At 42.1% G+C, this 16113-nt stretch overlaps 1 protein-coding gene across 10 annotated transcripts in view; it reads right to left on the bottom strand.

Moving 5' to 3' along the window:
* Positions 1-16113, bottom strand: part of DPF3 (double PHD fingers 3) — a 188840-nt gene that overhangs the window by 27625 nt on the left and 145102 nt on the right. For 7 of the 10 annotated variants that reach the window (XM_064147092.1, XM_064147121.1, XM_064147143.1 and 4 more), the window contains one exon: positions 5098-5226. In XM_064147092.1, coding sequence (XP_064003162.1) covers positions 5098-5226 — 129 coding nt within the window. Of the gene's footprint in view, positions 1-760; positions 2230-2294; positions 4037-5097; positions 5227-16113 lie in introns of those variants that run through there. The other 3 variants (XR_010303034.1, XR_010303031.1, XM_064147135.1) reach the window with 2 other exon arrangements.

Genomic DNA, 16113 nt, shown 5'->3' with positions numbered 1-16113 from the left:
GTAATGGTTTGTAGCACCATTCTGAAGGCAGATTGTTAGTATAATCTAGACATCAGTTATAATATATTCTGGATTTATGCCCATGTACCCAAAAGAAGAATGTGGCCACTGCTTATTCCACGTCTAAAGTGAACAATAAAATAATTAAAGACTTAATTTTTTTTCTTTCTTGTTCAAGGTTTACAAGGGAGAAAAATGTTGTCAGAGCTCTCACGCACTGTGTTGTACTACTCCAGCAAAAGAACCAGCAGCAATGGAATCCGTTTGGGTAGGCTTCATTCATGCATTAGAATAATATATATGTACAAAGTCTTCATTGCCAGGTTGAGGTTTTTATCCTAGTATCAAAACCACACACCTTCAGTTTAAGGATTAAGCACTCTCCAGGTAAATGTCTGTTTTGCCTCTGATTTAAATGAGGTCCTTATTTCACACTGCTTCACGTTCTATACATCAGTAAAAATATATCCTTAGAACCTAACATTGCTCCTGCCCCAGGAAGATTTTTGCTTGCATTAGAACAGCAATGTGTAGCCTACACACTGCCTCCTTTTGAATCACTTCTGACTGTACATAAGGCTGGACCCTGCTGCCACAGAACTTCCACTAGCATCACCAGGGGTGTGGATGTGGCACATAGTCATAACACAATTTAATCCATAGGACTTACTCCCACAGCAAAGGTCAGTCAAGGGTCTGTTGAAAATCCAGGGCACAGAGATTTTACAATTGAGTGAAAGACATTTCAGCTCAGACATACCTTTCAATTCCTGCTGCATGTTTCCTCCTTTCTGGGAAAGTCGCTGGGAAGGGAGTCACTCTCTTCTCCATTGCCCTTGGAACTTTACTGTGTATTGCTTTGGTTTATTTCAAGAGAAGCTATTGAAAAGCAAACAAAGTGTCTCACAAGACACTACAGAGAGAAAAAAAACTGGGCAACACAGGAAAAAATGCTGTGAATTCAAATTTAAAAATTGAAAGAAAAGTATAGGTGAGGTATTTTTCCACATAATTTCTTCCATAATTCTGATGCTCCATCTGTTTTGTCTTTCATGTCTACGACTTCCCATTCATATTCCATCCCTATGCTTGGAAATTGCTGTCCATGAAGTGAAAAGTGAAGGAAAAAAAAAAAAAAGTTAAAAAAAAAAAGAAAAAGGTAGAACGGAGTGAGGAAGACATAAAGGGGTGCAGGTAGGAAGAAAATCTATTGAGTGTAAAGGTGTCCAAAGGAAGGATGGAAGTGTGTTCCCCAAGGTCACAGTCTTCAGTGGTGCTGCTTGTATTGTCAGGTTGTTCAAGACAACATAGCAGGTGTACAAGAAGGGTCAGACTCCACGTGCTACAGTAAGTGCAAAATCTCAAAAAGTAGAAGCCATCACATCAAGGGTTTCTTTGTCCTCCTACAGAGTCCACCCACAGTGGTTCTCCAGAAACACTTCTAACACTTCTATAATCAAGTAGACATCCTTTGATTTTTTTGTTTGACTTTTTTTTTTCTTTTTTTTTTTGTGGGCTTTTTCTATTTTTTTAATTTAAAAAGTAGTTTTCCTAATAATATATAGAACATATAAATAATAATAATTAAAAAAAAACTATTTGGGTTTGCTCTCTGCTCTCCAACCCATCTGTATTTTTTGCAGTTTGCTGATATATATATTAAAAGACAAGAAAATCAACTCTGCTCACTATTAAAAAAAAAAAAAAATCCACCTTTCACATTTCCAGAGAGAAAGAGAAGGGGAGGAGGTGGGAGAAAAACAAATTAAAATGAAAAACAAAAACAAAAACACCCCCAAACAAACCCACCAAACAAACAAAAAACCCCAGGAAAATTAAAACCTTCTGTCTCTTCAAAGTAGTTTGCAAGAGTTTTAAACACTTGTGCTTTCAGTGTACATCCCACAGGAGAAACAACAACAAAAAACCCAAAATCCCAAGGACCTAAAATTAGAAAAAAGAAAAAGGTAATAATAATCCTAGTAGTAAAAAGGACAGCAAATTGCTCAGTTTGTGTCTCTTTTTAGTTATTTTAGCAGCCGCCCTTTTTGTCTGCAGAGGGAGAGCTGCCACCACAGCCACCTCCTCGGCTCAAGAGAGGCTCTTCTGCATCATCCTCGTCAAAGCCATGAAAGGTCGAGGTGTCGCTTTCTGACGTGGAACCGAACAAGTCCTCCGTAGTGCGTGCTGGCGCTGCTTCGTCCTTCCTGCCTTCTCTTCCCAAATGAGCTGACATGTATGATGAATATATCAGCACATGGGTTAAGCAACAGGCATCATCATCATCATCATCATTTTGTTAATCATCATTATTATTAAACAATTTAGACTATCAAGCTTATAGGTGTGTGCTTATATGTGCCCGCGCACCTCAACAACATGGATGAGTAGAACTGCAGTAAGAAAAACAAAAGAGGATCACAGTTTTGCTTCCAAAGGAAATAAATAAATCTACAAACACCACAAGTGCCCACAGCTATGGCAGCGAAAGGGTTAATCATGGTTTCCTCTCTTCAAAAGACATTAAAATATTTCCTTGTGATTACTTAAATCAATTGCAAAAGATTTTTATATCGCGTAAGTACTTAAGACACTGTTAGCATTAAGCACAATGACTACCCTTCAGACTGGCATCAACTGTCACCCATTTACTGCTATAGAAATGTAACCCACTGGATAGTTCATCAGCCTCAGGACTACGTTTTATCCTTGTCCTTCACCTGATCCTAAAGTGCCACCTCTATAGACAAAACGAAATACACTTGGAAGATTAGTGAAAGACCAAGTGAAAGTAACCTAAACAAATGTTTTTTTTTTCCAATTTGATGGCATCTCCTTCAAAAATAAAAATTAAACAATACACACACAGTTCAACAACTAAAGCCACTAAGATGAGAAGCGACCTGTCTTGGGGAGTGCTGAAAAGTTCAAACATATGTGAATTAATCCAACTTTCAACATGGAATGGAAATTTCTCCACACAGGACACCAATAGCAGCAACAGTAACAACAAAAAGACTCCTAAAAAGAGAAGTTAAATACTGGAAGCTGTGAAACTGAAGTTTCTTTTCTCCCTTGGTCAAATATGTTATGTCATTAATAGTATAGTATAGTATAGCTTTCAAATTCCCTCTTCAGGAAAGGTTAAGATAAAGCTGTCTCTTGTGCCCCAGCAAAACAAAAGGGTGAGATTTTAGGGCATGGCTATTATTTGGAAACAGTAGCATGGTATTAAGTAACCAACTGTTTGTCCCCCACTCCAGCTACAGGGACCAGCCATATAACAAGCACCCTGCATTGCCTGAGACACAAAGAATTAAATCCTGTTCACAAAAAGAAAATGGATATAACAAAATAAATGGCAGATGAAACACCTTGTAGAGATGTGATTTTACTGACTTTCTGAACAGAAGATACAATATAATTTCCATGACCTCTTTTTCAATATAATGAAAATGTTCTCCATTATCAAGAAGAAGGAAGATGGCAGCCACCAAATAGGTTTCATTGTCTTAGTTTAGAGATTAGTGTGTGGTTGTACCTTAATCAGTTTCATCACACATCAGTCACAGCATTGCAGACCCCTATGAATGACCCAGGTAGGTCAGAATTTGTACAAGGATAGCATTTAATGGAACTGATTTTGTACAGTTTAGGTTACATACTGATCTACTACTTCTATCACACTAAGGAGTCAAGTTAATTAATGCATTTGTGTTACATTCTGATATAATCACCATAGCAATGTTTAATAGCAAAAAGTATGGATCCATCTCAATGTGCCATAGCAGAACAATGCTGAAATGAGTTATCTTGAACTATAACAATCAAGGGGAAGTGCAATGATCTTCCAAGATGGCACCACAGACCCCACGAGCTTCAGTTGTTAAGAAGCAAACAGATATATGCTAAAAGGTACATGCTTCTGGCTGCACAACATTTATAAGGACATCCCTGGAGAAAACCAAAGGGGTTGCCATCAGTCTTCTGATGACCAGACAGTATCACTTCAGAACATCTTCAGGGGTCAGAACAACTGCAGAAGGCAATTTGTCAGTGAGAGTCTATTCCTGCTCCCACTGAATGTGGTAAAAGGCTTACTATGATTTCCAGCAGGAGCAAAAAAAAGCCACTTCCTTAGCACGAGAACACTCCACATCACATTTCAGCCATCATGCAACAGACATCTTTCACTGACTACAGCACAGAAGGAGCAGCAGCAATACTGAATTTCAAGATCTCTTTGTTTTCAGATTTCCATGTGATGGTCTTACCACCACTAGGATCACCACAGACCAGAAACATTCACAACTGGAAACTTGGATCAAAGATGGAATATGGAGTTGTCAAAGGTCTCATTCCCTCCACCACCACCACCTCCCACGTGAGCTATAAATAACTGCTCAGCTGGGATAAAATAGCCCCCAAAATAGAGAGAACAACTAAATTGAAAAGGAAAACAAAAAAAAAACCAAACAAAACAAAAAAAGAGATAAGGAGGAAGAAAGAAAACAACTGTCCAGAAATGAAGACAACTCAGAATGGGAAAAACACAATTGTCTACATTAAAAAAAAAAAAAAAAAAAAGAAGAAGAAGAAATAAAACCTCTTTAAACAAAATTAATGATAGTCATCTTGTAGGAGGATAATTCTTGACAGCTACCCCAATCCCTACCCTGTAATTTCCTCTCTCTTTCTTTTTTGGATGAAGAAATGCATGAAATGTGTAATCAATGGAAATGCCTGTCATGCAACTTCCATAAATCTTGTAAGTAATTTATAGTTGTAATTGCAGCATTTGAAGACAGAGAGCATTCTTTAACATTGTCTTTTCTCCTTCCACTTCAAGAACAACTACTCCATGCACCAAGGTTCACAACAGTCAAGAAGGACATTAGTTAAATATGGTAATCCCACAACAGGTTTTCTGAAAGAAAATTTCCAAGTCATCCATTCTCACATGAACAGACATGAGATAAGACTTCATCTTCTATTCCCTCCCAAATGTGCTGCCTTTCCTCAAAATCTTCAGAAGCAGCAAAAGACAAATCACACAAATGCCTTTGTACAAGCAAGGTGCAAGAAGGAGTCACCTACCAGAGCGCCCACAGTCTGAGCACGATACAAGTTCCTCAGGCCGGCCACTTTTTTTGTTCATATTGGAGCCTCCGAGGCAGAAGTCACAGTAGTTATTGGGAATGATGACCCCATCTGGTCCTTTCTGGGCTGCAGTTGGGTTAGAAAGCAAGTTTACTCAAAGACCATTCTGTTTGAATATTTCCCCCTTCTTCTTCATATGATGTTATCTTGGTGAGTTTGCAGGCCACAGTCTTCCCAAAATATTATCCATCAGAAGAATATATGAACTGCATAAATCACTTCCACATGAAGTACACCCTGTGTTGCATCTGTTTTGCCTGAAATGCACTTAATTCATAATGCCAGTTGGGCTGGTCCCTTACAAGGCCCCACTGCCAAAAACTTGGTCCCCTGCCAGCTCGGGGACTTTGTGACATGCACAGGCACAGAAACAATCCCTAATGCAGAATCAGACCTATGCTGTCAGTAAGCCAAGCCTAGTCTTTCAGACAGCAGTCATAATCAAACGAAGTTCAGAAAGGAAAAATACATTCCCCCAAACATAAAAAAAACCCATCAGGAAGACAGGGATAAGTACTCTAACTGGTTTTACTTCAAGTAGCAGGGTGCCCTTAGTCAAGAAGTTGGTTCAAATGCCCATGAATATTCACAAGCAAAGCCACTTGTGGGCGCTTCACCCAAGGGTTAAGCTACACCTCCCCTGGAAGGAGCAGGGAGGGCAGTAGTAGTTCCAACACCCAGTGCAGGTGTAAAGACTCAGCCTGGGGTTAAAAGAGTTTAAAAACTCTTTCAGACAGGAAAAGGAAAGTTACATTCTTGTCTTCCAGATAAGGATAATTGGAAAGGAGCACACACACACTGGAGAGGAGGCAGTTCCCCTAGAAAGGAGAGAAGGGCATTCCTCTTAGCTGAGCAGAACAGCAATGTGCTTTTAGGCCTCACTCACAACTGCCATTTTCTTCCTCTGCTCTCCAGAGAGGGAAAACTTATTGCTCCTGCACATTTTTACTAGAAACTGGGGAAGGGAAAGGAGAGTGAAGGGAACAATTGGTCTTGATGTTTCTCCTTTTGTAACTTAAAATTTCCAGTGGTATACCTGGCCTAAGCCTACCCCACAAATAGATTTCCACAAGCTAGAAAATGAAGATCTTTAAACTGTACCATCTACATTTAATTATCTTTTTAATGCATGTTTTGTAACTTGCAGATTTTTAACAGATGCTTTGACAGCCTTTATTAATGGTCTTTTTGTCCACATCCAAATTTCCCCCAAAGAACAATGACATTCTAAAGGGTTTCTGGGAGCAGTCCAAGACATACACTTAAAATTAAAATTTCCTCCAAGTTCTATCTGCTCTTCTGATTTTGGTGTATGTAGTTATTCAGCTACTTTCAGCTGTTGATTAGCTGACCTTTTTGAAGCTTAGTACCTGAAAGACTGTAGGTAAGGTGCAACTGAAAAACAAACAAACAAACAAATCTGTAAGGCTGCAAATGCATCAATATCTTCTTGCATGGTTGCTGAGCCCCTAACACTCTTTACTAAACAACGGACTTTGCTCTGAAATGGTCCTGGTTAACAGGCTTCCAGTTCTTCCAAAACCCGAGAGAAGCTCCCAGTGTTAGGTTAACATTTTGCCTGTGAGCAGGAAGGCATTTAACATGTGCATGCAAGAGAAGCAAAATAAGAACGGGAACCAGGTGAAAGCCTAGTGCACCAGCACATTTTAAGAGCTGTAAGAAAATGACCATGAAATTGCTACTTGTACATATTTTGTATACAAAAAGCAGATCTCCCTAGGAATTATTCTTCCCACTACAGCCCCATTCTGAAAAAGCTAAGTAATTGCTTTTTTTATATTGTGCTGCATCTCCACACAGGCCATATGCAAAGCAGATTCAGCAGTCCCTGCATCCAGGGACCTTTTTTTTTTTGTTTGTTTGTTCCTTAACATTTCACCTTTCATCCGAGTTTCATAAACTGTCTTACAGATACTAAGATACTAATATTAACCTCCAATGAGGTCAAAAGCCTCTTTTCCTATTGACTCTAACCCAAGTGTTGCTGAGCTCTAATTAAGCCTCGTGGTGAGGCCACCACATTGCATTTACAGCTGAAAGATTTGGAGGTAAAGTGATGAACTGTCTCACTCACACACACTCAACAATTCTGTGGTGAGGCCACAAATGAAAACAAGCATTCAAGGTGCCAGCCAGAGGACTTGGGAAGAGCTTCACTTCTACCCCTGCTAGGAATGGTGTAATTGATTTAATACTCTGTATATACTGACTTGATTTTTGCTATGCAGCTTATGACCCTAAGACCCACTGATCTTAGGGCCAAAGTGGTCAGGGGACCTTGTGGAAATGCATACACTGATCAATTTACCTGCAGTGTGGGACAGGTGGAAGTGTTCACTAAACAGTGCAATAAAGCTGAAGGGATTCTCCTAGATTATTGGCAAGAGAGCAAGCATCACCTCCTTTTGCTTTCGTTTTCTCTTTTTCTTCCAATTTAATTTCATGTTTACTGTGAGTGTCTGTGTGCTTATTTATTGCTCATCACAAAGACACAGAGCTGGCTCAGCTGAGTGTGATACAGGTATCAGGCCTGAGAAGTCACACACAGATGAGAAATTCCTTGTGTTATACCAATGATGTTTTAAATGTATGTATCACTAGAACCAAATAAGCCAGACAATGTTATTCTCCTCATTTTTTTTGTTCTAACAGGTGCAAAAACTACAATCAAACCTGACTCAAGCTTACTTTCTTGATCAGTACTGTACAGTGAATTAAGCCGTGGGCTAAATCACAGAATAATTGAAAATAGAGAGATTTCCCAATGACAGTAGGTAGAGTTCTTACTTTCAAAGGATATTTTTTTGTGTATGCCCTTGGAGTTTTTAGTCCTATTTTACTCAAGTTCACAAATGATGAGGGATTTCAGAACCAAAGCAGTAACATGCAGTACTCAGGGGAAGGGTATCATGCGCAGAAAGCCCAACCCAAGGCCCACCCCTTAATAAAATTAGTTACAAAAGTAAGTACAGGGATGGATTCAGGAGTGAAAGTAATTAAACTACCTGGGGCTAATGTGTTGCTGCTTTTCATCTGAGACATAGTCATTAACTTTGTATCCACTTTTCGCGCATCTTAATCACAACGTGGAAGGTGCTAGCTTAGGCCAGCTACCAGCTGAGCTAATGAGCCGTAACTCACCAGCAGTGAGCACAGTCATTTGGAACAGGTGACTACAGCTAAGGGTTTTGTCTAAAAAATGTCCACCCAGAATCAAAAACTGTTTCAGAGCAAAGGCTTGAAAAGTAACCGTGGTCTTGTCCCAACTTACTCCAAACTCCTCGGATTTTTTTTTACAGCACCAATTGCAACAACAGATCAAAAGCTCTAAGGAACTTTGAGGAGCACTGCTGAGCTATGCTCAAAGGGGATGCATTTGAATCGGTCCCCTTGCCATTTCAACTCACTGCTGCTTTCCAGTTTCAGCAAATGCTCTGTCTTCAACTACATCTATCTCCAAATAAACAAGAGTACACAATTTGTTAAGATATGTTAAAAGGAGAAACATAGTTCAGATGACACTTTTCTCCACACCTGAAAGCCAATTCATAAGAAGACAAGATGCAGGCTGAGAACATAGTCACAATATTTCCAAACAACTATCATGGTGTTCCAGGTTAAGTCCAGATGGGCTGCGGGAGTGGTCTGGAAACCTGACGACCCCAGGCAGGCAGAGACACCTGGCCCCTCCTGGGGGGAGGACCCCCCCTAGGTCAAAGTTTATCCCACTTCCTGTCCACAACCCTATTTAAGACTCAGTCGAGCTTCTACTCAACTCTCTTGCTTCTGCCTCTGCACCGTTTCCTTTGTTGCTACTGTTCCTGATAACCATGTGGCCACCTAAACGCGTAGCTCTGCTACCTCCTGCGTCTAAGAACAATCCATCTCAACTGAGAGAATCCACTGCCACCCAACCCAGTTTTGTATTTGCATTTGTTCCCTTCCCTTATACCTCTGTAACCCTCCTTTATCTTATATACATTTTATTTATTGTTAAAAGTTCCTTTTAACTTCCAGATCAGTGTGAGGCTGTTCTTTGAGTATTTTACCCCCATTCTTATTCTGCCTAATCTGGGGAGGCATCTTACATTTTGTTCCATCAGGCTTGTGAGCTCCAGGAAAGCTTAAATGGTAACACATATGTGCTTATTTGGGGTTTTTTTCTTTTCTTCTTAACCTAACCAAGTTACTTTCAAACTACACCAAGCTAAGCGTAATGAAGACCCTAAAATATGGCACCATCATTCACAGGAGCCTTCATGCAAAATAAGCACTCTAAATTAAATAAATTCCCTAGTGTATCACACAGTGACTTTATTCTGGAGACAGAACCTTAAAAATAAACAAACTGACCAAATTTCTACATTTAAAATAACTAATAGGCTTTCTTGATTTCAAAGCCAGGGGCTCTAAGTGAAGTTGTAGTTCCCCAAGGAATCAAACAATTCTGAAAGTTATCTTCCTCATGGTTTCAGTTTAATAATAAAAGCAAGCTTCTTCTAGATAAGCAACATCAAGAAATTGGGATTTTTCACCTCTACACCACCTCCTGGAGCCACATGACTTAAGAACCTCCATTTTCTAGCTCTCACAGCTGCAGAGAGTACCTTGAATGGAAGGCAAGTTCAGAAGAAGCAAATGATGTCTTTGTTTTGCTAATCAGAAAACTCAGAACACAGATATTTTAAATCACTTTCCTTCGCAATGTGAACCTTACACACAAACAGACAAAACCCTGAATAAATAGAACCACATAATTTTTCAATTTTCTGATTGCTGAGTGAAGTTAATTTGATGATTCGGATCACAATCTTTACAAATCTGGAGCTGGAACCAGTGCCTAAAAGGAAAACTGTTTTCTCTACTCCTTGGTACCAAATGACAGTCACAGACATATCTTCAGCCTAACTGTAGTTCAAGCTGTGCATCTAAGTTCCGTACGTTCTGTTCCCTGTCTTTCATCCTATCACACACTCCTGGAAAGGCAAGGAGCATGAGGAGCCTTGCTGCTGGAGTGGGGGCTGTGAATCATTTATTTAAACAATCACAGTGGGCTGACTGCAGACAGACATACATGTGCTCCCAAAGGGCTTATTCCTAGCACATTTTGTCCAGCTCTTACCTGTTTCTTCTGGGCTTGATCCAAAACCAATAAAGGCCACTGGAGGTTTTCAATTCAATTCGAAAGGCTTTGAATCAGGCCATTCAGTCTGTTTGCAACAAAAATTTGCAGAGCACAATAGAGACCACAGAAACCTGCATGTAGACCTAAATCAAGTCCATGTACTCTGTGATAGAGGAAAAGGTGTGGATTTGCTGAGGTTTTTGATTGTTTGTTTGTTTTTTGGGGGGTGTTGGTGGTAGTTTGTTGGCTTTTTTCAACCTGCAAGCTCTTTGTTTGAGACAGGGACTCCATTTTCCTTTTTGTCTCCTCCTCCCTTTTTCTCACTGTTGAACTGCAAGTCTAATTTTGGCTGCCTATGCAACAGAATGCCTGCCAAGAGCCTGAGCCCAGGGTCGTCAAGCCCCTTGGAGGACTTGATGATATATTATCCCAACCTATAGCCTAAATGCCCCCATGTGCCATCGCCTGGCCCCCTGCCACCAGCACTTGTCCCTGGTAGGCCTGGCCTGTCTCCATGGCAACTGGACTGCCAGCAGGGCCTGCCTCTGGCCTTGCCACCTGCTATTGTCTCATCTCTCAAGTGTGAGGGATTGAAACACTGCACAGGCAGTGCTTGTGCAAGAAATTAACAATATGATAACCGAATTTTAAAATGGCTTTAAGGAGAAGGGGAAGGAGAAGCAGCACATGGACAGTGGCTTTTGTTGAAGGAACAGTAGTGAGATGGCTGGCTGGGCACGCACCCACTTCTGCCCCAGGCATTGCTGGAGTGTAGAGGCAATGGTGGGAGTCAGAAAGGAGGGTTGTGGAGGTGCTTCTGGGGCTAGGGCTAGATCCTGCCCTGGAAAAGAACAGTAGAAGAAAAATGCATGCTTAATCCCTGGTGCGGTAAGGAACAGCCAAGCACAGCTTAAATGCATGCAAGGCTCTCGTTTTCTCACACATGCAGCCAGGCAGAGATGTGCACAGTCATTTCTGGTGCCTCCTCGCCACTGAACTAAGCATGGGGCTTTTTCTCACTGCAGCTTACCAGGAAAAAAGAATTAAGCTGAATGAGAGGAAATGGCCAGTCTCTCCGGGCTTGTTTACTGTCGTTAGCACCAGCGATAAGCACGTTGGCTAACCCCGAGCTGGGAAGTGTTGAGGCACTTGATACAGCCACCCTCTAGCAGGTTGTACACGCAGCTTAGGTCGGCAGCAGTGTGTCTGAGTCAATATGGCACAGCACTCAGCTGAGCAAGCTCCGAACTTGGGTGTAGCAGTGGGAAACGGCTGCTGTGCTGTTCCCAGAGTAGAGCTAATCAGTCTGCACAGCCCAATGGGCCCCTGCTAGCTCAGGCTCCCCAGGCTGTACTCCCCTACACAGAATAGGCATGCCCTTTGCTGGCAGCCAGAGAAGCTGGCTGTGCTGCCGAGAGAGGTGCTGATAATCACCCACCCAGGGTACTGCCTGTTCTCCCTAGTAACTGGATTTTAGCTTCACTTCGAGTTGGTTGGTGCCATAGGGATAGAAGAAGCTGTTGCCTTTGCAGAGTTTCTAGCCACTCTGACAGATTTGTCTTCTCTTACAGACTGTGGGCATGGAGAGGTATGGCCAAGCAGCACTACAACAACAAGAAGTGCTATAAGAAGGACGTATAATCTGTAGGAGCCAAAGCAAGCCTGCAAATGTGGGGAAAGGAAGAACATTTGATGTCTTCTTCAGGAACTGATTTGGTCCTTTAGTTGAACAGCCAATGAACAAGCCAGGAGGTAGGCAGTTGATGATACAGCTAGGAAAACACAGCATCAGCTGATCCAGTCTTGTAGATCTGGAGAGTCAGCATTGCTGTACCACAAGGCAGCACTTCACAGAAGTGCCTGTGCACTGATCTCAGAGCCTTCTGCAGAGCACCTAAAGCATGGGCTCACAAAAGATCATTGTAACTGCCTAGTGCCCCATGACAACAGGCAGTAGAAGATGCAAAACAAAGACAGACAAAAGAGTCTGACATGTTAACATTCATATTTCCTGATTTTGAGGGGTACCTCTACTGAGACTTGGCCTCCGTTCACTGAAATGCATCATTCTCATTAGTTCAGTGAACTCAAGGATGGGTTACAGTGCTCAACAAACAGCCTTATCTTGCAGCATCCCTCAATATTCATGTATGAATGGCCAGTGCCATGAAATGGGTCTTTGTAGCGTGCTGTAGGTATTGGAGCTGGATATTACTCACTGTAGGAGTGTGAGAAAGCAGAGCACCTAAGTCCAAATTTAGTCTAAACTTTTGAGGTTTACTTGGTTCAAATTCTACACAGAGGAGAAAAAAAGCAAGGAGATAGTATGAAAGGAAAAAAAACCTAAGAATACAACAGTGATACCATCCTGCCTCAAGAACTGACATTACTGAAGCAACATATGGTTTTCAAAACCTTATTAAGTCAAATTGGAAGCATGTTGCCAAAAACTACTGTGAAACGCTAGATGCTTCTGTTCAATGAGAGCTGCACATTTCAGGTCCTGGCCAGGACATCAGAAAAATTTCTTATGACTCCAAACACAACAACAAAAAGTCCCCTATAGGTCCCTGTATGTCAGAATACAACTTTGAACATTTTCACTATTCCAAAACTCTAAACGACTGATCTATTTGTTTCCTCAGCATCTCAAAACACAGACACAAAAATCTGAGAATTTTACAGCTGCAAACAGGGTCTGAGTAGAAATCCTGGGCAGTTCCAAACTCTGTAATGGCTACTGTGTTTTTTAGTATTCTGACTCTTTCCTTATGAAAACAAGCTCTGGAAAACAAAACAAAACACCACGAACCAAACGGATTAAAGTAATGAGAAGTCAGCTCAAGGTAATGTGCATATTTTCACTGAAAGGCACCTGCTGCAGGGTATCTTGTTGCAAGGTGTGCATTGATGCATCCTTGCATTCAGAAGTAGCTCCCATCACAGCCCCAGCGAGGATCAGCACTGAGGCAGGGAAAAAGTAGGCCTGATGTAGCTTTTCAAATTGAGGCTGCTTGTGGAGAGGAACAAACAGCTCATCTCCAACTGAGGGGCTGACTCTCGTCATTTATTCATGGCCAGCCCCCTGCTTGGATGGAAATAAAAATGTTTCAAAGATGACTGTGTGGGGGAGCTGGAGGACAGCTTGGAGGCACACTGAGGTTAGCACATTAATTTTTTTATCTCTGGAGACTGGGTATCCAATTATGCTTAGAGTACACAAACAACTTTGGCTGGTCTCTCCAGTAGAGATTTATTCACATCATAAAATCCACGATGGAATGGGACACAACAGGCTGATGCCATGAAATACCATGCACAGGTAGTTTTACAGGTCAGATGTGCATGCTAGCAGGGTGACAAGAGGGCACAGGACTGCATCCTCATTAACTAGGTATATTGTAGGATGGAGCAACCTATACAGCTAAGCAGCTAGGCCAGTGACAGCCTGCACAACATGCTTTATTTTAGGATCATCACTGGCCAAAGTGCCTGTGGGCTAAGAGCTGTTCAGATGCTGTTTACTGCCCAGCTGCCCCCAAACAGTGTTCCACACAGCAAAATACCACTGAAAATTCTTCTTCAAAGGAGAGGAAGTTTTTCTCCATGTAGGCACACTATCCTATTCTCCCAGGAATTAAGGAACAGCATTTATAGTAGTACACTCATTCACACAGACATTTCAATAGAAGTCTAATGTAATTCCTGTATCAGAAGTGTCTCAAAATTTGTGAGCACCAGCTGCCCCCAGAGCTGGCCTGTACCCATGGAGTGAGATGGAATAAAACAGCAGGTGTTCTGTGGCAGGCTTGGATGCACCCTGGGCTCACAAATCTCACGCTCTCAGTGCCAGCAGTTGGAGGAAAACCCAGAAGAAAAAAAGGCTGAGAATGGTGTTAGATCATTTCTTTTTATCAGAGGAGTTGGAGAAGGGGGGAGTTGACATTTCTAAGGCTTCTCTATAACTTTCTTTTCACAGTTCAGGTTAGGAAAAAAAAAATCAGAGAGCAGGTCAGAAATAAATGTGTGTATAGACAGAGGCAAGAGTAGCACTGAGCCAGGGCTATTTATCTGTATCAAAGGGCTGCATAAGACATACAACGCAAGTAAAGCTCAAGGAAAGCACAGTCTAACATATTTCAGGAAAAACAAAGGCCAGAGAAGACTGTTGAGCTATCTTCTATGTTGCAAAGGGTAATCCATAGGTGAGGAGGAAGGACAGAAGGAGAGAGAGATGTAAATAAACAAATCTTCCGCAACAGTCAAGGACAGTGAGATGTGCCAAGGAGCTGAGACTTGGGGCTTGAGCCAGTTCTCATTCTGGCATGCATCTCTATTTGGTAGTTCTTAGTTTCAAGTAGGTTCCTACTGTCTACATTTCCAATCCCTCAATAACTCACTGAACTACTCAAATTGGTCTATGCACAAGCAGAAGAGCAAAGATAAAGGGGACTGGTTATGGTGAAAGACAAGAGACCATCAGCTCTTGAACTGGCACCAGCCAGGGCATCAATAGCTGAATCTTATGGAAGTCATGCTCCAAAAAGTCTCTCCTGCATCAGCATGGCTGCTCGTTACCACAGGAGCAGAGGCTGCAGAGAAATGTGAGTAGGAAGGCAGGAGGTTCACACTGAAGCCACCCGCCTGAACTACGCTGACCCAGCACTCACCTCCCACAGCACAGCAAATTCCAAATGGCTGGCTTGAATTTGCCTTGCCTTTTCTAAATCAGGCTGCTCATATCTCTCTGACACATGCTAAGCAAATAAGCAGACCCTGGTCTGTGCCATATCTCTGGTCCTCCTGTTCAGTAGGTTGCGGATTAGCTGTTTGGATTAACATCCGCCCCCCCCCCCCACACACACACCTTCCCTCGTACCCTTACCCCCACACCCCACACCCCAAGCCCATGCAGAGAGGATTCCTGAAGCCTGAGCCCTGTGACACTGCAGACCTGTCAAATCTAATTCATAACACATGCCTAGCAGTTCTTAGGGGAGAGGAAGGATCTGATGCTCTGGCTCCCCACCATCCTCCTGTACAAAGGGACCATTTAATGACTGCACATTAGCAATGTGGACAATTAGCATTCGCATGGAAGATAAATGGCAGCATAAATTAAATATCACCAAGTGAAAGAGCAAAGATGCAAGAGCTGAGCTCAAGGCTGTAAACAAACAGGCAAAAAGGAACAAACAGCCACTGCGACAGCTAAGCCTTTTGGGATCTGGGACTTTCACTGGGGGTGATCTTCACATTCACATGGCTGTTGTCTGTACCTCACTGGCTCCTGGCTGGTTGCGAGACCTCAGAGTGGTTTACTCCACTGGCTCTAAACCTTCTGTCTGTTTTGGGTTCTGTGCATCAGCAGCTTCCCTCTGCTGCATGCATCACACATGAGCTCTGGTGGAACCCGCAGAGCTCTATACTTTCTCATAGTGTAGAATGCACCTTTCCTTTCATGGGTGCTGGCTGCTCCTAACCTCACCACAGCTTTTCTAGTTTCTCTTCTTGCTAACTTCTAGCATTTCCAAAGCACTGGAAACATAAAGATTGAGATTGTGGCCTTCCAGTATCTTAAGGGGAGCTACAGGAAGGCCGGGTAGAGACTATTTATAAGGTCTTGTAATGACAGGTTGAGGAGTAATGGGTTTAAACTGGCAGAAGGAAGATTTAAACTGGATGTTAGGAAGAAGTTCTTTACAGTGAGGGTGGCGAAACACTGGAACAGGTTGCCCAGAGAGATCATGGATGCTTCCTCCCTGGAAGTGTTCAAGGCCAGGTTGGATGAAGCCTTGGGCAACCTG

Source organism: Pogoniulus pusillus, chromosome 1 (genome assembly GCF_015220805.1).
Source record: "Pogoniulus pusillus isolate bPogPus1 chromosome 1, bPogPus1.pri, whole genome shotgun sequence".
NCBI classification, from domain to species: domain Eukaryota; kingdom Metazoa; phylum Chordata; class Aves; order Piciformes; family Lybiidae; genus Pogoniulus; species Pogoniulus pusillus.
This window is presented reverse-complemented; position numbering and strand designations above follow the sequence as displayed.